This window comes from Nerophis ophidion, linkage group LG05 (genome assembly GCF_033978795.1).
Source record: "Nerophis ophidion isolate RoL-2023_Sa linkage group LG05, RoL_Noph_v1.0, whole genome shotgun sequence".
NCBI classification, from domain to species: domain Eukaryota; kingdom Metazoa; phylum Chordata; class Actinopteri; order Syngnathiformes; family Syngnathidae; genus Nerophis; species Nerophis ophidion.
This window is the reverse complement of record NC_084615.1, coordinates 5593651-5617619: the sequence shown is the minus strand read 5'-3', so window position 1 is coordinate 5617619 and position 23969 is coordinate 5593651. Positions and strand designations below refer to the sequence as shown.

The window sequence follows — 23969 nt, the reverse complement described above, 5'->3', positions numbered from 1 at the left end:
TGAATTGTGTTTGGAGAAAACAATTTTGGGAAGCAAATACTTCATGCTTCAATTGTGCTGCTCAATTTTCAGGTAAGAATGTTATTTTGTACTGAAGCAGTTTACTTAAGAGCCCCTTTCTTCAAAATTAAATCAGAGAGAAGAAAGGCATAAATACAAACCACTCAATACAGCTGCAGGACTTGGAGAAAAAGCCTAATTGCGATTGTACTCTCCAAAATTGTGGTTGCGATTCCATTTGCCATTTCTTTTATATATTCTATACATATTAATCTGAAAAAATAACGAGTGAAGAAAGACATGTTACTTTTAGAGTGTCAATCAACGTATCCTTGTCTAAAAGTGCCACACATTAGAACAATATGCAACACATTTGCTGTTTTTGCAGACAGACTCTGAGCTTTTGTCGACATCCCAGGTGTCAAACTCAAGGGGAACAGATCTGGCCAGCCACATTTTGTCTGGCGCACAAATGATAAATGTCAATAAAGTACTTCATATTTTCTCACTAAATGTAATTGTTTTTTTTCATTTTGACAGAAAAAATATATGTACTGCTTGAAATTGCATACCTTTTCAACTTTAATAGTATCCAATATTGCAAGAAATGTTACAGTATATTGTATTTTCCCAAAAATGTTTTGTCTGAATAATAAATAAAAATACTCAACTTTTGAATTGTATTGTACCATATGTCCCGGCAAGAAAACTGCGTTCAAAGGACTCCGGCTTATTAGTGATTCCCAAAGCCCCAAAAAAGTCTGCGGGCTGTAGAGCTTTTTCATTTCGGGCTCCAGTACTCTGGAATGCCCTCCCGGTAACAGTTCGAGATGCCAACTCAGTAGAAGCATTTAAGTCTCACCTTAAAACTCATTTGTATACTCTAGCCTTTAAATAGACTCCCTTTTTAGACCAGTTGATCTGCCGTTTCTTTTCTTTTTCTCCTATGTCCCACTCTCCCTTGTCCGGTCCGATCCGGTGGCCATGTACTGCTTGCCTGTGTATCGGCTGGGGACATCTCTGCACTGCTGATCCGCCTCCGCTTGGGATGGTTTCCTGCTGGCTACGCTGTGAACGAGACTCTCGCTGCTGTGTTGGATCCGCTTTGGACTGGACTCTCGCGACTGTGTTGGATCCATTATGGATTGAACTTTCACAGTATCATGTTAGACCCGCTCGACATCCATTGCTTTCCTCCTCTCCAAGGTTCTCATAGTCATCATTGTCACCGACGTCCCACTGGGTGTGAGTTTTCCTTGCCCTTATGTGGGCCTACCGAGGATGTCGTAGTGGTTTGTGCAGCCCTTTGAGACACTAGTGATTTAGGGCTATATAAGTAAACATTGATTGATTGATTGATAGAACAAATTACCCATCAAATTTATAAAAATTACAATACAATTTGACATTGTTCTTAACAGCATATCACTGTAAATTGAAAAAAACTACTTTCTTTTTGTGAAAATTCTGTTGACTGAGCTGCCAGAGTACAGTTTTTACATTTACTGTAAAACGTTGTAAAACAACAGCACAATTTTACAGTAACATTTTGTAAATGTAAAGTTTTTACTGTAAAATCAGTCTACTTAGTACATAATTAATAATGAAATCCAGAGGCAAATTCCTCCATGATTGAGTGTTCCAAGCAGCCATGACTGCTATGTGGCCCTCAATGAAAACCTCTTTGACATCCCTGAGCTTCATCATGCTCTTAAACTAAAGAAATCATACATTAAAACTATAAAGTGTGTCTAATTATAATATATAATAATAATACTAATTAAGTAAGCATTTAATAAGGATATATACATTTTTATTTGTCATTACGGTACAGTTGTTTTCCATTGTACTGTAATTGGAAGATAAATAACGTTATCCGCAACAAATGAACAAAAAAATTAAATGGACTCTCGTTTTTGTCAGTAAAATTTTGAGTTAAATAAATACTGAATATCTTAAAATGCTTTTTTTTCACCTAGTTGTAAAAACTAGGTCGGGTGTTTTTTGTTTGTTGCCATCCCGTGATCACAGCATTCTTGCTCGTTTAGTCCGCACAGCATTCTTGCTCGTTTAGTCCGTATTGATGGGCTCATATTGCCTTTATATTTGAAGCTGAAATATTACCACGGCATCGGACTTTGTAAACGTACTTTTTTTCCTCCTAAATTGTGTTACTTTGCTGAATTCTCCATCTGTGCTTCCTGTGTGTGCTCACCGAGACAAAGATTGTGAATGCCTAAAAAGAGGGCTCACTGCATTCACTTACTTCTACTGTTAAGTAAATGCTCAGGTGCTGAGAGAGTGTGACTTCTTTTTCCCCTTTTGAAGCGAGGAAGAAATGCCAGGCTCAAAAATTCTGATTGGCAAACATGTCTGTCACAAAAACGGCGGAGAAAGATTTAAAAAAGAAAAAAACCTCAGCCATTTGAGGCTATGTAATTACATTCATTAAAACCTCGCTGTGGATTTGATTAATCACGCGGCCTTAAAAATGTTTTTCACTCACCCGGGTTGTGTCAAGACTACACACTTCTTTGGGTTTTGGGTCAGGCGATGATGGCACCTTGATGTCCTCTTGCAGGGTTGGCACAGGTGAGATGGCAATTTTCTTTCTTCGAACAGCTGGCACACACTTGGCATCAACTGTGCTGGTGCTTTCTTTTCTTTTCTGCTCTGTGTGGAAATCATCCTCTTGATGTCGATGGTTTCCGGGGTCTGCGGAGCAAGTGTACTTTTGAAAATTGATCATGGATCCTGTTGTCAGTCCTTGGTCTGGGTCCTTAGTAAAGCCTGCATGTGTGAATGCAGCAGTGTAGTGAAGCAGCACCGCGTCGGCCAGCAGTTGATTGACTTGCTGGGTCAGCGTGGCGTCCACGGGGCCGTGCTCACGCAGGGCTCTCATGGTCTGCGCCAAGAGGTTGTTTCTCTCCTGACACTTCAGCAGCAGACAGGAGAGCTTGGCCTGTCATTGGACGACACATCTGTCAATCAAATCAACTCAGTGACAGCTATGTAAGCATTTGCTCACCTTTAATGGAACTACATCCTTATCTGCAGAGGTCTTCGCTTTTAGGAGTGCATCGTACTACAAAAAAAACAACAATATGAGGCAAAACACTCAGGGCAAAAATGACAGTTGACGCTAGAGCTGGGCGATTTATTGATATACTCGATATATCGCGGGTTTGTCTCTGTGCGATACAGAAAATGACCATATCGTGATATTCGAGAATATTGCTTTTAGCTGCTGGCATTACACTACAGGCTCCTCCCACTCCTTCTTGTCTCTCCTTCTCACAGACAGCAAACACACCTTCTTACACACGTCACATACTGTCACCTCACACGTCACATACTGTCACCTCACACCTCACATACTGTCACCTCACACGTCACATACTGTCACCTCACACGTCACATACTGTCACCTCACACCTCACATACTGTCACCTCACACGTCACATACTGTCACCTCACACCTCACATACTGTCACCTCACACGTCACATACTGTCACCTCACACGTCACATACTGTCACCTCACACGTCACATACTGTCACCTCACACGTCACATACTGTCACCTCACACCTCACATACTGTCACCTCACACGTCACATACTGTCACCTCACACGTCACATACTGTCACCTCACACCTCACATACTGTCACCTCACACCTCACATACTGTCACCTCACACGTCACATACTGTCACCTCACACGTCACATACTGTCACCTCACACCTCACATACTGTCACCTCACACGTCACATACTGTCACCTTATACGTCACATACTGTCACCTCATACGTCACATACTGTCACCTCACACCTCACATACTGTCACCTCACACGTCACATACTGTCACCTCACACCTCACATACTGTCACCTCACACGTCACATACTGTCACCTCACACGTCACATACTGTCACCTCACACCTCACATACTGTCACCTCACACCTCACATACTGTCACCTCACACGTCACATACTGTCACCTCATACGTCACATACTGTCACCTCACACCTCACATACTGTCACCTCACACGTCACATACTGTCACCTCATACGTCACATACTGTCACCTCACACGTCACATACTGTCACCTCATACGTCACATACTGTCACCTCACACCTCACATACTGTCACCTCACACGTCACATACTGTCACCTCACACCTCACATACTGTCACCTCACACGTCACATACTGTCACCTCACACGTCACATACTGTCACCTCACACCTCACATACTGTCACCTCACACGTCACATACTGTCACCTCACACGTCACATACTGTCACCTCACACGTCACATACTGTCACCTCACACGTCACATACTGTCACCTCACACCTCACATACTGTCACCTCACACGTCACATACTGTCACCTCACACGTCACATACTGTCACCTCACACGTCACATACTGTCACCTCACACGTCACATACTGTCACCTCACACCTCACATACTGTCACCTCACACCTCAAATACTGTCACCTCACACGTCACATACTGTCACCTCACACGTCACATACTGTCACCTCACACCTCACATACTGTCACCTCACACGTCACATACTGTCACCTCATACGTCACATACTGTCACCTCATACGTCACATACTGTCACCTCACACCTCACATACTGTCACCTCACACGTCACATACTGTCACCTCACACCTCACATACTGTCACCTCACACGTCACATACTGTCACCTCACACGTCACATACTGTCACCTCACACCTCACATACTGTCACCTCACACCTCACATACTGTCACCTCACACGTCACATACTGTCACCTCATACGTCACATACTGTCACCTCACACCTCACATACTGTCACCTCACACGTCACATACTGTCACCTCATACGTCACATACTGTCACCTCACACGTCACATACTGTCACCTCATACGTCACATACTGTCACCTCACACCTCACATACTGTCACCTCACACGTCACATACTGTCACCTCACACCTCACATACTGTCACCTCACACGTCACATACTGTCACCTCACACGTCACATACTGTCACCTCACACGTAACATACTGTCACCTTATACGTCACATACTGTCACCTCATACGTCACCTCATACGTCACATGCCACCACCTCATACGTCACATGCCATCACCTCATACGTCACATGCCATCACCTCATACGTCACATGCCATCACCTCATACGTCACATGCCATCACCTCATAAGTCACATGCTGTCACCTCATATGTCACATATACATATACGCCCTCGCGGAGCAGAGAAGTAGCAGCATGGGTAATGTCAGCTGTGTTGGGAGTGGTAATACGAGAGAGAGAAGGTGCTGAATTAGTAACAAATGAAGAATTAATTCCCAAGAAAAACAGCAGGGGGTCCACCGTCTGGCGGTGGTTTGGCTTAAAGTGAGAATATGTCCAACAGACAACCGTAATTTGTCAAGTGTGGGGCAAAAGCGTTGGTAAAAAGTAGCATGCTGCTAATGTGTAGCATCATTTGAAAAGTCACCCGTGAATGAAGAGTGCTTACTGGGGACGGCGTGGCGCAGTGGGAGAGTGGCCGTGCGCAACCCGAGGGTCCGTGGTTCAAATCCCACCTAGTACCAACCTCGTCACGTCCGTTGTGTCCTGAGCAAGACACTTCACCCTTGCTCCTGATGGGTGCTGGTTGGCGCCTTGCATGGCAGCTCCCTCCATCAGTGTGTGTGAATGTGTGTGTGAATGGGTAAATTCAAGGTTTTTTTTCTACCTTGAAGGTAGAAAAGCGCTATACAAGTACATCCCATTTATTTATTTATTTACTGCGCATGTCAACATCTCTGTTCGGTGCCACACCAACAAAATGCCAAGACAACCATTTCCACATCAACACCGTATGAAAAAAATGGTGACCAACGTCCGCAGGAACCTACCACATAGTGAAGGACATACACTATTTGATTTCCTATTATGCAGCTCATTTTTATTTGACACTCATTGAAATATCTTGTGTGACATCATGCACAAAAGTGCACTTTATTTGTTTTAAACTATTGTAGTGGAGTTGTGTACGAAAAGTGCACTTTAATTGAGTGTTGTTTTGATATGTCATCTTAGTGACATCATGCACAAAAGTGCACTCATAGCTTGTTTTAAAATGTCTTGGACAATCTTGCACTTTCTGTTTTGAAATGAGATGAATGTTTGTGCCACTGCTTAATAACTGTTTCATAAATACACTTTTAGTTGTGATTTCCCGCACTGCATGAAAGTTTAAAAGTAACATATAATAATGCAGTATGAAGAAGAATGTTTGAATGTAGACACATAGAATCATCATACTGCTGTGATTATATGCATCAAGTGTTCATTCAAGGCTAAGGCAAAATATGGAGATATATATGGTGTATGGTGACATGGCCTAAAAATATGGAGGTATTAAAAAGAGGCCATATCGCCCAGCCCTAGTTGACGCACAATTTGACCCACCTTGGCTCGGATGTCGTTGTAACGTGTGCGGAGGGACACGAGAGCGCTCAGGTCGTCTTCCTTGTCACGCCCTTTTTTCAGATTGATGTACTCAGCATTCAGCTCATCTAGAGCCACCGTCTTTGGGGTTGCACATGCATCACACATGACAGATTAGTCCAATCAGCAAGATCAGGAGTATATATATATCCATCCATCCATCCATTTTCTACCGCTTATTCCCTTTCGGGGTCGCGGGGGGCGCTGGCGCCTATCTCAGCTACAATCGGGCGGAAGGCGGGGTACACCCTGGACAAGTCGCCACCTCATCGCAGGGCCAACACAGATAGACAGACTTATAATGAATATTAAAATAGCAATAGTATGAATATTAAATGCACCCCTGCAAACTATTGATGTCAGACAATGCCGATCAAATGTTACTGTTAACTGTTTAAATCTCTCATTAGACCAAATTTAGAGAAAATATTTTTTCTTGGTGCCTTTATATCAATCTTTAGGAACACTAATACAAAACCTCACAATAATGTCTGATTGAATGCTAAAAACGTTATGACAGACCGCCTTAAAAAAACGGAATGGATTTTTAAATTTGCTTGCTGAATGAGACACCCAGAATGTACATGAAAATAAAGGATGTGAGGTTTACAAAATTAACTATGTACAATAAAACACTAAATATTGACAACATATGAATGCCACACCCCCTCGCCATCCACATATTTTACAATCAAACAAAACGCGAATAAAATGCAACAAATAGCAAAATATGAAAGTGAAGGGTAACCAAACCCCATCTACAATGTGATATATGTGATATATCACTAAGCTTTACAACTTTGGTGTAAAAATCTCCTTCTGCGTCTGTCCCTGACACCCAGACTGGCCAATCTGGAAACTCTCTGTGGAAACGTTCCCCACCCACACTGCTTGGTGCCTCCTCTCAGCTGCTGTGACTTAGATGACCATAGTAACTCATTAGATGACCATAGTAACTAATTATATTACCATAGTAACGAATTAAATTACCATAGTAACTAATTAGATGACCATAGTAACTAATTAGATGACCATAGTAACTAATTATATTATTATAGTAACTAATAAGATCAATCAATCAATCAATCAATGTTTACTTATATAGCCCTAAATCACTAGTGTCTCAAAGGGCTGCACAAATCACTACAACATCCTCGGTAGGCCCACATAAGGGCAAGGAAAACTCACACCCAGTGGGACGTCGGTGACAATGATGACTATGAGAACCTTGGAGAGGAGGAAAGCAATGGATGTCGAGCGGGTCTAACATGATACTGTGAAAGTTCAATCCATAATGGATCCAACACAGTCGCGAGAGTCCAGTCCAAAGCGGAGCCAGCAGGAAACCATCCCAAGCGGAGGCGGATCAGCAGCGCAGATATGTCCCCAGCCGATACACAGGCGAGGAGTACATGGCCACCGGATCGGACCGGACCCCCTCCACAAGGGAGAGTGGGACATAGAAGAAAAAGAAAAGAAACGGCAGATCAACTGGTCTAAAAAGGGAGTCTATTTAAAGGCTAGAGTATACAAATGAGTTTTAAGGTGAGACTTAAATGCTTCTACTGAGGTGGCATCTCGAACTGTTACCGGGAGGGCATTCCAGAGTACTGGAGCCCGAACGGAAAACGCTCTATAGCCCGCAGACTTTTTTTGGGCTTTGGGAATCACTAACAAGCCGGAGTCCTTTGAACGCAGATTTCTTGCCGGGACATATGGTACAATACAATCGGCAAGATAGGATGGAGCTAGACCGTGTAGTATTTTATACGTAAGTAGTAAAACCTTAAAGTCACATCTTAAGTGCACAGGAAGCCAGTGCAGGTGAGCCAGTACAGGTATATATGTATGTATATATGTATATAAAGGTATATACAGTACAGGCGTAATGTGATCAAACTTTCTTGTTCTTGTCAAAAGTCTAGCAGCCGCATTTTGTACCAACTGTAATCTTTTAATGCTAGACATGGGGAGACCCGAAAATAATACGTTACAGTAGTCGAGGTGAGACGTAACAAACGCATGGATAATGATCTCAGCGTCTTTAGTGGACAAAATGGAGCGAATTTTTGCGATATTACGGAGATGAAAGAAGGCCGTTTTAGTAACGCTTTTAATGTGTGACTCAAAGGAGAGAGTTGGGTCGAAGATAATACCCAGATTCTTTACCGTGTCGCCTTGTTTAATTGTTTGGTTGTCAAATGTTAGAGTTGTATTATTAAATAGAGTTCGGTGTCAAGCAGGACCGATAATCAGCATTTCCGTTTTTTTGGCGTTGAGTTGCAATAAGTTTGCGGACATCCATTGTTTAATTTCATTAAGACACGCCTCCAGCTGACTACAATCCGGCGTGTTGGCCATAGTAACTAATTAGATGACCATAGTAACTGATTAGATGACCATAGTAACTAGTATATCAAGCAAAAGCATAGATTCCAAGCATTGAAAGACTTAGTATAGTTGAAGACTTACGGTCATTAGAAAATGTGAGTGCACATCATAATGGCAGCTACACTTTCCATCTTAAAGATCTAAAAAAAATTATTTGGAATGTCCGGCGGGGCCAAATTGAAAAGTTTAACAGCCTTAATTTGCCCAGGTCTGCACTTGATTATCATATAGTTGATATTGTATGTTCTTGCTTATTACCTTGGCTTTCAGCTGTGCTGTGAGGATATTGTATTGACCTTCAATGTCGGACTTCAGTGACAGAATGATGGCCTTTTCCCTGACGAGGACGTCCACTTTGCTCTGCAGCGCTTTAACCTGCAACCAACAAGCAATGTTTTGCACCGAGCAGAACTTCACAAACTAAACATCAAGAAGCCCACAAAGGCACCACATTTAATGATCAATTGGTGTATAAATTAGTGCTTCCAAATATATACACACACAAATATATATATGTATATATATAAATACACACATACCAAACAGTGTCTTTTCTCTTAATATCTCATTGACAAAATTATTCAACCCCTAGAAGATCATAACTCTTAAAAACAGAATTTGATTAAGGTCTTTTCAATCAGGTGTTGAAAACACCTGTAGATGTGATTAGAACCATAACGAGCAACAATTAAACTGATTGAAAAAGACTGACGCTCAGCTTCTTGTAGATGGTCAATGGTGTATTTGCAACATGGTGAAGTTTACTTTGCTTCTTATAACTTTCAGAAAGACAATTTTAGAGAAAAAATACAACCTTAAAAATGATTTTAGGATTTTTAAACACATATACCTTTTTACCTTTTAAATTCCTTCCTCTTCTTTCCTGACAATTTAAATCAATGTTCAAGTAAATTTATTTTTTTATTGTAAAGAATAATAAATACATTGTAATTAAATTCTTCATTTTAGATTCTGTTTTTTCGATAAAGAATATTTGTGAAATATTTCTTCAAACTTATGATTAAAATTCAAAAAAATTATTCTGGCAAATCTAGAAAATCTGTAGAATCAAATTTAAATCTTATTTCAAAGTCTTCTGAATTTCTTTTAAAATTTTTGTTCTGGAAAATCTAGAATAAATAATGATTTGTCTTTGTTAGAAATATAGCTTGTTCCAATTTATATATTCTAACACAGTGCAGATTAGATTTTAACCTATTTAAAACATGTCATCAAAATTCTAAAATTAATCTTAATTAGGGAAAATTACTAATTATGTTCCATAAATTATTTTTTTTATTTTTTCAAAAAGATTTGAATTAGCTAGTTTTTTTCTTAATTTTTTTCAGTTGAATTTTGAATTTTAAAGAGTCGAAATTAAAGATAAACTATGTTCCAAAATTAAATTTTAATTTTTTTCCTGTTTTCTCCTCTTTTAAACCGTTCAATTAAGTCTTTTTTCATCATTTATTCTCTACAAAAACCCTTCCGTAAAAGGAAAGAAATGTACGATGTAATGACAGACAGAAATACCCATCCATCCATCCATCATCTTCCGCTTATCCGAGGTCGGGTCGCGGGGGCAACAGCCTAAGCAGGGAAACCCAGACTTCCCTCTCCCCAGCCACTTCGTCTAGCTCTTCCCGGGGGATCCCGAGGCGTTCCCAGGCCAGCCGGGAGACATAGTCTTCCCAACGTGTCCTGGGTCTTCCCCGTGGCCTCCTACCGGTTGGACGTGCCCTAAACACCTCCCTAGGGAGGCGTTCGGGTGGCATCCTGACCAGATGCCCGAACCACCTCATCTGGCTCCTCTCGATGTGAAGGAGCAGCGGCTTTACTTTGAGTTCCTCCCGGATGGCAGAGCTTCTCACCCTATCTCTAAGGGAGAGCCCCGCCACACGGCGGAGGAAACTCATTTCGGCCGCTTGTACCCGTGATCTTATCCTTTCGGTCATGACCCAAAGCTCATGACCATAGGTGAGGATGGGAACGTAGATCGACCGGTAAATTGAGAGCTTTGCCTTCCGGCTCAGCTCCTTCTTCACCACAACGGACCGGTACAACGTCCGCATTACTGAAGACGCCGCACCGATCCGCCTGTCGATCTCCCGATCCACTCTTCCCTCACTCGTGAACAAGACTCCTAGGTACTTGAACTCCTCCACTTGGGGCAGGGTCTCCTCCCCAACCCGGAGATGGCACTCCACCCTTTTCCGGGCGAGAACCATGGACTCGGACTTGGAGGTGCTGATTCTCATTCCGGTCGCTTCACACTCGGCTGCGAACCGATCCAGCGAGAGCTGAAGATCCCGGTCAGATGAAGCCATCAGGACCACATCATCTGCAAAAAGCAGAGACCTAATCCTGCGGTTACCAAACCGGAACCCCTCAACGCCTTGACTGCGCCTAGAAATTCTGTCCATAAAAGTTATGAACAGAATGGGTGACAAAGGACAGCCTTGGCGGAGTCCAACCCTCACTGGAAATGTGTTCGACTTACTGCCGGCAATGCGGACCAAGCTCTGGCACTGATCGTACAGGGAACGGACCGCCACAATAAGACAGTCCGATACCCCATACTCTCTGAGCACTCCCCACAGGACTTCCCGAGGGACACGGTCGAATGCCTTCTCCAAGTCCACAAAGCACATGTAGACTGGTTGGGCAAACTCCCATGCACCCTCAAGAACCCTGCCGAGAGTATAGAGCTGGTCCACAGTTCCACGACCAGGACGAAAACCACACTGTTCCTCCTGAATCCGAGGTTCGACTATCCGACGTAGCCTCCTCTCCAGTACACCTGAATAAACCTTACCGGGAAGGCTGAGGAGTGTGATCCCACGATAGTTGGAACACACCCTCCGGTCCCCCTTCTTAAAGAGAGGAACCACCACCCCGGTCTGCCAATCCAGAGGTACCGCCCCCGATGTCCACGCGATGCTGCAAAGTCTTGTCAACCAAGACAGCCCCACAGCATCCAGAGCCTTAAGGAACTCCGGGCGGATCTCGTCCACCCCTGGGGCCTTGCCACCGAGGAGCTTTTTAACTACCTCAGCGACCTCAGCCCCAGAAATAGGTGAGTCCACCACAGATTCCCCAGGCACTGCTTCCTCATAGGAAGACGTGTTGGTGGGATTGAGGAGGTCTTCGAAGTATTCCTTCCACCTATCCAAAACATCCGCAGTCGAGGTCAGCAGAACACCATCCGCACCATACACGGTGTTGATAGTGCACTGTTTCCCCTTCCTGAGGCGGCGGACGGTGGTCCAGAATCGCTTCGAAGCCGTCCGGAAGTCGTTTTCCATGGCTTCCCCGAACTCTTCCCATGTCCGAGTTTTTGCCTCCGCGACCGCTGAAGCTGCACACCGCTTGGCCTGTCGGTACCTGTCCACTGCCTCCGGAGTCCTATGAGCCAAAAGGACCCGATAGGACTCCTTCTTCAGCTTGACGGCATCCCTCACCGCTGGTGTCCACCAAGGGGTTTTAGGATTGCCGCCCCGACAGGCACCAACTACCTTGCGGCCACAGCTCCGATCTGCCGCCTCGACAATAGAGGTGCGGAACATGGTCCACTCGGACTCAATGTCCAGCACCTCCCTCGTGACATGTTCAAAGTTCTTCCGGAGGTGGGAATTGAAACTTTGTCTGACAGGAGACTCTGCCAGACGTTCCCAGCAGACCCTCACAATGCGTTTGGGCCTCCCAAGTCTGTCCGGCATCCTCCCCCACCATCGCAGCCAACTCACCACCAGGTGGTGATCGGTAGAAAGCTCCGCCCCTCTCTTCACCCGAGTGTCCAAAACATAAGGCCGCAAATCCGATGACACAACTACAAAGTCGATCATGGAACTGCGGCCTAGGGTGTCCTGGTGCCAAGTGCACATATGAACACCCTTATGTTTGAACATGGTGTTTGTTATGGACAAACCGTGACGAGCACAAAAGTCCAATAACAAAACACCACTCGGGTTCAAATCCGGGCGGCCATTCTTCCCAATCACGCCTCTCCAGGTTTCACTGTCGTTGCCAACGTGAGCGTTGAAGTCTCCCAGTAGGACAAGGGAATCACCCGGGGGAGCACTTTCCAGTACTCCCTCGAGCGCTTCCAAAAAGGGTGGGTACTCTGAACTGCTGTTTGGTGCGTAAGCACAAACAACAGTCAGGACCCGTCCCCCCACCCGAAGGCGGAGGGAGGCTACCCTTTCGTCCACCGGGTTGAACTCCAACGTACAGGCTTTGAGCCGGGGGGAAACAAGAATTGCCACCCCAGTCCGTCGCCTCTCACTGTCGGCAACGCCAGAGTGGAAGAGGGTCCAATCCCTCTCGAGAGAAGTGGTTCCAGAGCCCTTGCTGTGCGTCGAAGTGAGTCCGACTATATCCAGCCGGAATTTCTCGACTTCGCGCACTAGCTCAGGCTCTTTCCCCCCCAGTGACGTGACGTTCCACGTCCCAAGAGCTAGCTTCTGTAGCCGAGGATCGGACCGCCAAGTGCCCTGCCTTCGGCTGTCGCCCAGCTCACAATGCACCCGACCTCTATGGCCCCTGCTATGGGTGGTGAGCCCATTGGAGGGGTGACCCACGTTGCCTCTTCGGGCTGTGCCCGGCCGGGCCCCATGGGAACAGGCCCGGCCACCAGGCGCTCGCCATCGTGCCCCACCTCCGGGCCTGGCTCCAGAGGGGGGCCCCGGTGACCCGCGTCCGGGCGAGGGAAATCTGGGTCCATGATGTTTCTTCTTCATAAAGGTCTTCGAGCTGCTCTTTGTCTGATCCCTCACCTAGAACCTGTTTGCCTTGGGAGACCCTACCAGGGGGCTTTATGCCCCCGGACAACATAGCTCCTAGGATCATTGGGACACGCAAACTCCTCTACCACGATAAGGTTGCAGCTCAGAGAGGAGACAGAAATACCCATTTTTTTTTTTTTTTTTTTTTTTTTTTTTTATATATATATATATATATATATATATATAGAGAGATTTATTTATTGAAGGTAAATTGAGCAAATTGGCTATTTCTGGCAATTTATTTAAGTGTGTATTAAGCTGTTAGCCCTTCGCATTAATCAGTACCCAAGAAGTAGCTCTTGGTTTCAAAAAGGTTGGTGATCCCTGCTCTAACCAATAGGCCACTGAATCCTTGTCCTGCTGTTTGGTCTGGTGCAGACTGTCGTCGAGGAGCACAGGGAGGACCATCCCTTCAAGGCCGATGCCATTTCAATGCCTTTTCACTCATATTTTAACCTTGTAAAATTGTTCTTTTGACTGTACTAGGCCACTGAGTAAATACCACAATACTTTTAATAGTACCGGTATACCGTACAACCCTAATTATAACACAAGTGAGATATGTTTTTGTTATAATTTTAATGATATTGGCTTATAGTTTTTTAACACACAACATTTTCTGAGAATTTCATTTCAAGGTTTTTGTAAGCTGCAAACCATAATCATCAAAATTATGGGGACGGCGTGGCGCAGTGGAAGAGTGGCCGTGCGCAACCCGAGGGTCATTGGTTCAAATCCCACCTAGAACCAACCCCGTCACGTCCGTTGTGTCCTGAGCAAGACACTTCACCCTTGCTCCTGATGGTTGCTGGTTGGCGCCTTGCATGGCAGCTCCCTCCATCAGTGTGTGAATGTGTGTGTGAATGGGTAAATGTGGAAGTAGTGTCAAAGCGCTTTGAGTACCTTGAAGGTAGAAAAGCGCTATACAAGTACAACCCATTTAAAATGATATCAAAAGAGGGCTTGAAATATCTAGGATTGCATATATGTCATTGTTGAGGGGGGCGTGGCCTGTGGGCACGCAGCGAAGCAGGCTTCGAAATCAGCGACAGGTGCGTAGATGGCCCAGCTGGGCCTGATTATCTAATCACCTGTCACTCTGTTAAAAGGCAGCAGCTGGAAGGAGAGAGGGGTTGGAGTGGGAGTTGGAGCGAGAGCGAGAGAAAAGACTGTACTTGGCAAAAATAAAACGTCATTGTGAATATGACCTGGACTCTCAATGCTTGGTGGTCCAAAGAACCCACCGGAGGGCAACCTCCACAGTCATATATTAGTTTCGACCTGTAAATCTAATTGCTGGAATAAACCAACTTTGCACGATATTGTAGTTTTTGGAATGTCCCCTGCAATATAGCAGCATGGGTACCTGTGTGGTGAGGTGGCCATTCTCCCTGCTGATGTCTTCTGTTTGCGCCATTAAACGGGTCAGTCTCTCCACCTCGTCAACTGCTTGAGCTGCAATCCTCTCTGCATCCTGCCTGGTGGCTTCTGATTGGCTCAGCTGCCTGTGGAGATCTGCAGTCTGCACACACACAAACACACATAAAACGTTAACAACCACATTTAAATAGCGTACAAAACAGAGATATTCAACTCAATTGTTTTGGGGGCCACATTTCCAGAAAGTTAAAGGACTATTGACCTGAAGTCCTCCCTTCATTGTTATTCTTATTTTATATATTCCGAAGAACCGGCCTCCACGACCGTAGACATTTGATATCGGTCTATTTATTTTCTCAGAGTTACGGGTTGCTGTTTTTAAGGATCTTCTGCAAAAAAGCTTGTCAAAGATGGTAACGTATATATGGCAGCACTCTAGTGTTTTAAGAATCTAAGTCACTCAAATTATTTTTAATTTTTAATTGAACCCACAGGCCATTTATTTATTTTACTAGTTGAATAGCCCAAGGGCAGCACAGTGGGACAGAGGTTATTGCGTCTGCCTCACAACACGAAGGTCCAGTAGTCCTGGGTTCAATCCCGGGGTCGGGATCTTTCTGTGTGGAGTTTGCATGTTCTCCCCGTGACTGCGTGGGTTCCCTCCGGGTATTCCGGCTTCCTCCCACCTCCAAAGACATGCACCTGGGGAAAGGCCCCTCCCACCTCCAAAAACATGCACCTGGGGATAGGCCCCTCCCACCTCCAAAGACATGCACCTGGGGATAGGTTGATTGCCAACACTAAATGGTCCCGAGAGTGTGAATGTTGTCTTGTCTATCTATGTTGGCCCTGTGATGAGGTGGCGACTTGTCCAGGGTGTACCCTGCCTGCCGCCCGATTGTAGCTGAGATAGGGACCAGTGCCCCCCGCCACCCCAAAAGAAATTAGCGGTAGGAAATGGATGGATGCATGAATAGGCCAAATAATGAAAAAGAGGGGACCTAAGATGGAACCTTGAGGAACACCTCAGTTATGCAAATGTATGCTATAGCAAGGTTAAAATGTCAATGTAAGGCTGTAATGTAAGACTGGAAAGCTGTTGTTTACAAGAAGGGAATGAGCAGACTCTTTTTCCTAAGGAAGCTTAGGTTCATTAATTTGTGCAGCAAGCTGTTGGAGATCGTTTATCAGTCTGTTGTGGCCAGTGCCCTGCACTTCACAGTGCTTTGTTGGGGGAGCAGCACCAGCAAAAGAGACTCAAACCGGATTGACAAACTGATCCGGAAAGCCGGCCAAACTATTGGCACACCGTTGGAAGCGTTTGTGTCAGTGAGGGATAGGAGGACACTGGACAAACTGCTGGCCATCATGGACTATCCTGGCCACCTACTCCAGCAGACAATTGAGGGACAGCGGAGTTCATACTCCAACAGGCTCCTTCAGCATCGTTCCCACCGTTTTTGATTACAGATCTCATTCATTCCGCACTCCATCCAGCTGTATAATCACTCACCATGCAGCAATAGATGATATCTATAACCTCACACCTATGTTAGCTACTTCTCTTTGTTTTTAATGTCTATTTTCTGCTGGATTTACTCTCTATTTTATGCTGAAGCTGTCACATATACTGTAATATTGTACATTGTACCGTATTTTTCAGATTATAAGTCGCTCCGGAGTATACGTCGCACCGGCCGAAAATGCATAATGAAGAAGGAAAAAAACATTTTTACGTCGCACTGGATTATAAATCGCATTTTTAGGGGAAATTAATTTGATAAAAGCCAACAGCAAGAATAGACATTTGAAAGGCAATTTCAAATAAATAAAGAATAGTGAACAACAGGCTGAATAAGTGTAGGTTATATGAGGCATAAATAAGCAACTGCTATGTTAACCTAACATATGGTAAGAGTCATTCAAATAACTATAACATATAGAACATGCTATACCTTTAAAAAACTATCTTTCACTCCTAATCCATAAATGCCATGAAATCTTCTTCCTGGATGTGGCTTCTAAACAACTCTGCCAACTCCAAAGGTATGCGCCGCTTCCTCTTGTCCTTTTCTGCTGCATATTTCACTACGTCCAGCTTGTAATCTGCACTACATGATTTCCTTTTCAACGCCATTTTTCTTCAGCCCTTCTCACTTTTTATAAGTTACCGCCAACGTTGAAATGATCCATTTTAATAGCTACGGCAGTAGCATATAGCATATAGCAGTTAGCATCCCATGCCCCTCCATCGCACAATTCTTATTGGTTGACGTGTGTGTGACGATTGCTGACATTTTCTTGGTCTCTTCCGCGAATGAGATAAATAATATTATTTAATATTTTACGGTAATGTGTTAATAATTTCACACATAAATCGCTCCGGAGTATAAGTCACACCCAACTATGAAAAAAATTGCGATTTATAATCCGAAAAATATGGTAATTGTTATATATTGTAAATATAACTAGTTAAACTATATGAATTAGTATCAACAAGAGGAATACATTGAATTGTGTGTGTGTGTGTGTGTGTGTGTGTGCGTGTGCACAAACAATCCTATATGCAATTTGAGTAATACTAATTTTCTGCAAATGTAAAAACAAATATGAATTCTGACTAAAGAATTGGTGCCGATGGAAACTAAGAAAAGGGATTTGGGTACACTATCTGGAGTACAGGGCAGGCGAGTGGGGGATCTTATGTTCGTGGATAACTCCTCTGGCAGGGGGCTCCCCTCGTCTCTTTTAATGCACAGCATAGGACACATAGCAAGAGTGGTCCTCAGGTCCTGTTGATCAGGGGCAGTAGCTCCACAGCCACAGATCCACTATTAACCACTAATATCACAGTCAAAAGGAAAGCTTGTTCCCATAGGCACCATAAACTGTTAATAATGTTTAGACAAAAGTGTATATTATATATACTATTATATTTATAGTATTTATATTAGGTGTGTGTGTGTCTGTGTATATGCATGTGTGTATGTATGTGATTATGTGTATGTGTGTGTATATATATATATAAATTGTATATATGTGTGTGTATATATGTGTGTGTTGTGTACATATGTGTGTGTACATATGTATATATGTAAGTGTGTGTGAATTTAAATGTATTTTATATAGACAATATATAGCAGCAACCACTGAATTGAATTATATTATATATATTATTGTATTATATATTGTATATATTGTATATGTATGGGGGTGGGACCTAATAAGTTTACTTCTTCCCACTCCCTTTTGAGCCAATCTTGACATCTACAAAAGATTAGTCACATGTAATGTTTTCAATGTAGGTGTAAATATTTCTTTTGTATTTTATGTCATTCTCTTGTTTTGTTTGCATGGCTCAAAATAAACCATTCATTCATTCAATATGATACAGACATAATGTATCAGTATATATAATATACTGTACATATATTAAGTACATATGTACATATGTTATATTTTATATGGCTATATTTAGTCTATTTATACCTGCATTATCCTTTCCATCCTTACACTTTCCATCATTGTAACTGAGCTACTGTGGGTAACAATTTCCCTTGTGGATCATTAAAGTTTGTCTAAGTCTAAGTAATGATCTGTTCCTCTATATAGCCTTTTGTATTTTTTTTTTAATCTGCTATTTGACTCCCAAGTTTTAAAATAACTCGTTGGACAGTTTTTTTGTCATTCCCTGGTCGCATTTGGCCCCTGGGCTGCCAGCTGAGTAGCCCTAATAAACAGTAGAAACTGACCTCCTTGTGTCTTTTTGCCAATTCTTCTTGTGACTTTGGGAGTTCTTCTGTCAAAATTCTGACCTCGCTCACCAGGTTACTTTGCTCCTGTAATGATTGGAAACACTTAGCGTGAGAATTGGTGCCTTATTAGTCTATATCAGGGGTGCCCATCACGCCAATTGCGAGCCAGCGGTCGATGGCGGAGGGTATATCAGTCCATCGCCAGCCAGGCATTAACAAAATAGACCTAAAAATTAGTGATCTTCAATCTTCCCCAAGACGTCACATGATTGACATTCACGGCACCCGAGGGTCTGCCTGCTACCAGATCCTTATTAAGAAAAAATGACCGACAGGAAGGCGAGAAAAACGTTTTATTTCAACTGACTCTCGCACCATACCTGCTGTCAGAACTCTAAAGACCGACTGCACAGTTCCTGTCTTCACAATAAAAGCCCTGCTTCATCCTGCCTGCACTAACAAAATAAGAGTCTCAGATAACTAACATGCACAAGCTAGCGAGCTACGGAGTTTGCCGCCGATGTATTTCTCGTAAAGTGTGTAAAAAGGTTTATGGAAGCTGGACAAATAAGATGGCAAAAAGCAACCACTTTCATGTGGTATTGGACAGAAAGGAGGACTTTTTTTCTCCTCCATTTAAAAAAAGAGGACATTATTATCACTACTGTCTGATTCCAATCAATGCAAGTCATCAAAATGAGGTAATACAACAAATTATATTCTTGTCTTCATGAAAGAAAAGAACCTTTATGTGTTAAATATGCATGTATTATCATTAAACATTTAAATCATTAACAAAAACGTCTCTTTTATAAATATAAATGATATATATGAATGAGGTAGCTCCCCTCCCCTTGGTCAGTTAAAAAGTAGCTGGCCTGCAGAAAAAGTGTGGGCACCCCTGGTCTATATTATTGAAAGTTTAAATGAAATGTACGTTGGTACCTGCACAATGTTTCCATTGAAGCTTCTTGTCACATGTTGTCTATTTTCCTGCGCAGTCACTCTGTAGTCGGTTTTATTCTCTTGTGTCAGTCTGTGTTGATCAATTCTTTCTTCTCTTGAAACTTGGAGTGATTGAATCGTCTGTGCTTCCTCCAGTTTTAAGCACCTGACAGGATGTTCATTTGGGTCTTTTTCCTCTTTCAAAGTGCTAATTGACTTCAGCAGCCTGTCACGGTCTTGCTGCAGATTACAGAGCGGTGGCGGCTGATCTGGCAACTCGTTCAGACGCTTGAGGGAATCGGTCAGATTCAATAACTCCGGTGTCCAAGTGAGAACGCTCTGACTTGACTGTTGTAAATGTTGTACCGACTCTCCAATGTCTTTGCTCTCCTCTTTTCCACTTAAGAGCAATTCTAACAGTTTGTCCTTTTCTCTTTCAAGGGCTGGAAAACACTCCATGAGTTTCTCCTTCGCTTCTTTTAGCTCGCTTACAGATTTGAGCAGGTAAGCTTTCTCGTCCTTCACCCCACTGACTTCCCTGATTAGATGCTCCCGCTCCTGCTTGAGATCATGTAAAACACGACAGAGCCCATCTTTCTCCTCTTTCAGCGCCCAGACTGTCCGAGTTAAGTGCTGTTTCTCTTCAGTTTGTGTTCGGACTGACAGAGAGACGTCTTCTTCTTGTCGTCGGAGTGAAAACACAGAGGAGGTCAGCTCCTCCTGCTCTCCTCTTAGGCTCTGCAGGTCCTGTTGGCAAACAGGCTTTAAACATGTGCACATGTCATCTACTTGTTGGCTTGATGTCAATTGAGGTAGTTGCTCCTCACTCTGCACCAAACATTCCACTGGTTTGTTCTCTTGACATCTCCCTGAAACTGTGGCTGGGTTCTGACCGCCACACATTATGTTCTTCTGTTCACTCCGCTCCGCCCTCACTTCTTCTAGCTTCTGCTGCAGCTCCAAGATAGTATTTAGATCATCTTCGGTCTTCTTGGTGAGTTCCGTGACCAGGCAACCTTGCTCTTCCTTCTCCTGCTCCAGCTTGGCTTTGTCTTCCTCCAGACATAAAACACGCGCCCTCAGCTGAGACCGCTCGCGCTTCATGTCTTCCTCATTCAGCTCAATGTGAGCCAGAAGCTCCTGGATCCGGACAGCCAGGGCACGGTTCTCCTGATTTAGAGCCTGGAGAAGATCGCTGTCGGTGATGTTATCTTGGACAGGCGACGACTGGCGAGCATCATCTCCATCATTGGCTGATGTGCTAACCTTAAAAGAAAAATATAGAACCGAGTTATCGAAGTTTATTAAAGATACCCCATAAAGGAAAAATGTACAAACCCAAAAGCAGTGAAGTTGGCTTGTTGTGTAAATGCTAAATAAAAACAGAATACAATGATTTGCAAATCCTTTTCAACTTATATTCAATTGAATAGACTGCAAAGACAATATACTGAACGTTCCAACTGGTAAACTTTTTTTATTTTTTGCAAATATTAGCTCACTTTGAATTTGATGCCTGTACCATGTTTTAAAAAAGCTGGCACCAGTGGCAAAAAATGACTGAGAAAGTTGAGGAATGCTCATCAAACACTTATTTGGAACATCCCACAGGTGAACAGGCTAATTGGGAACAGGTGTTTTTTTTTGATCGATTGAGACTTTTATTAGTAGATTGCATCCATCCATCCATCCATCATCTACCGCTTATACGAGGTCAGGTCGCAGGGGCAGCAGCCTAAGCAGGGAAGCCCAGACTTCCCTCTCCCCAGCCACTTCGTCCAGCTCTTCCTGGGGGATCCCGAGGCGTTCCCAGGCCAGCCGGGAGACATAGTCTTCCCAACGTGTCCTGGGTCTTCCCCGTGGCCTCCTACCGGTTGGACGTGCCCTAAACACCTCCCTCGGGAGGCGTTCTGGTGGCATCCTGACCAGATGCCCGAACCACCTCATCTGGCTCCTCTCGATGTGGAGAAGCAGCGGCTTTACTTTGAGTTCCTCCCAGATGGCAGAGCTTCTCACCCTATCTCTAAGGGAGAGACCCGCTACACGGCGGAGGAAACTCGTTTGGGCCGCTTGTACCCGTGATCTTATCCTTTCGGTCATGACCCAAAGCTCATGACCATAGGTGAGGATGGGAATGTAGATTGACCGGTAAATTGAGAGCTTTGCCTTCCGGTTCAGCTCCTTATTCACCACAACGGATCGGTACAACGTCCGCATTACTGAAGACGCCGCACCGATCCGCCTGTCCATCTCACGATCTACACTTCCCTCACACGTGAACTAGACTCCTAGGTACTTGAACTCCTCCACTTGGGGCAGGGTCTCCTCCCCAACCTGGGGATGGCACTCCAGCCTTTTCCGGGAGAGAACCATGGACTCGGACTTGGAGGTGCTGATTCTCATTCCGGTCCCTTCACACTCGGCTGCGGACGATCCAGTGAGAGCTGAAGATCCCGGTCAGATTAAGCCATCAGGACCACATCATCTGCAAAAAGCAGAGACCTAATCCCGCGACCACAGAACCGGAACCGCTCAACGCCTTGACTGCACCCAGAAATTCTGTCCATAAAAGTTATGAACAGAATGGGTGACAAAGGACAGCCTTGGCGGAGTCAAACTCTCACTGGAAACGTGTCTGACTTATTGCCGGCAATGCGGACCAAGCTCTGACACTGATCATACAGGGAGCGGACAGTCCGGTACCCCATACTCTCTGAGCACTCCCCACAGGACTTCCCGAGGAACACAGTCCAATGCCTTCTCCAAGTCCACAAAGCACATGTAAACTGGTCGGACAAACTCCCATGCACCCTCAAGAACCCTGCCGAGAGTATAGAGCTGGTCCACAGTTCCACGACCAGGACCAAAACCACACTGTTCCTCCTGAATCCGAGGTTCGACTATCCGGCGTAGCCTCCTCTCCAGTACACCCGAATAGACCTTACCGGGAAGGCTGAGGAGTCTGATCCTGGGACCACATTCCTCAACGAGCTATTGCAAGGAATCTAGGGATTTCACCATCTTCGGTCCGTAATCTCATGAAAAGGTTCAGACAATCTGGAGATATCACTGCACGTAAGCGGCAAGGCCGAAAACGAACATTGAATGCCCATGACTTTCGATCCCTAAGCAGTACTGCATCAAAAACTAACATCAGTGTGAAAAGGATATCACCACATGGGCTCAGGAACACTTCAGAAAACCACTGTCAGTAACTACAGTTAGTCGCTACATCTGTAATTGCAAGTTAAAACTCTAGTATGCAAAGCGAAAGCCGAACCTGGGGCGACAGGGCCTTCTCCGTGGCTGCCCCCTCTCTCTGGAACGCTCTCCCCAGGCACATCAGAGATGCCCCCTCCCTCCCTACCTTCAAAACCACCCTAAAAACTCACCTCTTCACACTAGCCTTTCCAAACAGACCCTGCCCTTAGTGTTTCTTTATTCTTTTTCTTTCTTTTCTTGCTTGCTTATCTTTGTTTTCTTTTCTAATAGTTGTGTTTATCCAGCCTCCTCCCTAACTAAATAATTAGATGACCATAGTAACTAATTAGATGACCACAGTAACTAGTTTAACATGCAAAAGCGCAGATTCCAACCACTGCAAAACTTTAATACTTACGGTCATTAGAAAATTAGAAAACTTTTTATTCATAGCTGTATGTAGAAGTGTCTGGTTGTATCTGCTGCTTTAATGTCTTTAACGTCCTCTGTGTTCTTTAATGTTTGATGTGTCCCTCTTACACACATGTAAGAGGGATGTGTACTATGGCTATGAGTTGTTGTTTTTTTCCCTTGGCCTCAGTCTGCACCCCCTCTCCAGGGCCCAGGCTAAGACCGATTTTTATTTATTTATTTTAGTCTTCTATTTTTTTTCTCCCCCCCTTGTTTACCTGTATCTCATCTTTTTTTGTAAGGGGCGCTGGAAGGCGGCAGACCCGTCAGCGATCCTGTTCTGTCTCCCTTTAATGTTTGTCTGATCTTGAATGGGATTGTGCTGAAAATTGTAATTTTCCTGAAGGAACTCTCCTGACGGAATAAATACAGTACTATCTAATCTAATCTAATCTAATCTAATCTAAAAGATGAGTGCACATCATAATGAAAGCTACAATTTCCATTTTACAAAAACAACAATTATTTGGGAATGTCCGGCGGGCCAGATTGAAAAGCTTAACAGGCCGCATGCGGC

At 44.0% G+C, this 23969-nt stretch overlaps 1 protein-coding gene across 4 annotated transcripts in view; it reads right to left on the bottom strand.

Moving 5' to 3' along the window:
- The window catches only part of LOC133552543 (trichohyalin-like), a 41850-nt gene that overhangs the window by 11870 nt on the left and 6011 nt on the right, over positions 1–23969 (bottom strand). For 3 of the 4 annotated variants that reach the window (XM_061899774.1, XM_061899777.1, XM_061899775.1), the window contains exons 6-12: positions 19781–21046; positions 18833–18919; positions 15067–15222; positions 9175–9291; positions 6487–6606; positions 3029–3085; positions 2507–2962 (exon numbers count right to left, since the gene is read on the bottom strand). In XM_061899774.1, coding sequence (XP_061755758.1) covers positions 2507–2962; positions 3029–3085; positions 6487–6606; positions 9175–9291; positions 15067–15222; positions 18833–18919; positions 19781–21046 — 2259 coding nt within the window. The remainder of the gene's footprint in view (positions 1–2506; positions 2963–3028; positions 3086–6486; positions 6607–9174; positions 9292–15066; positions 15223–18832; positions 18920–19780; positions 21047–23969) is intronic. The other variant, XM_061899776.1, reaches the window with a different exon arrangement.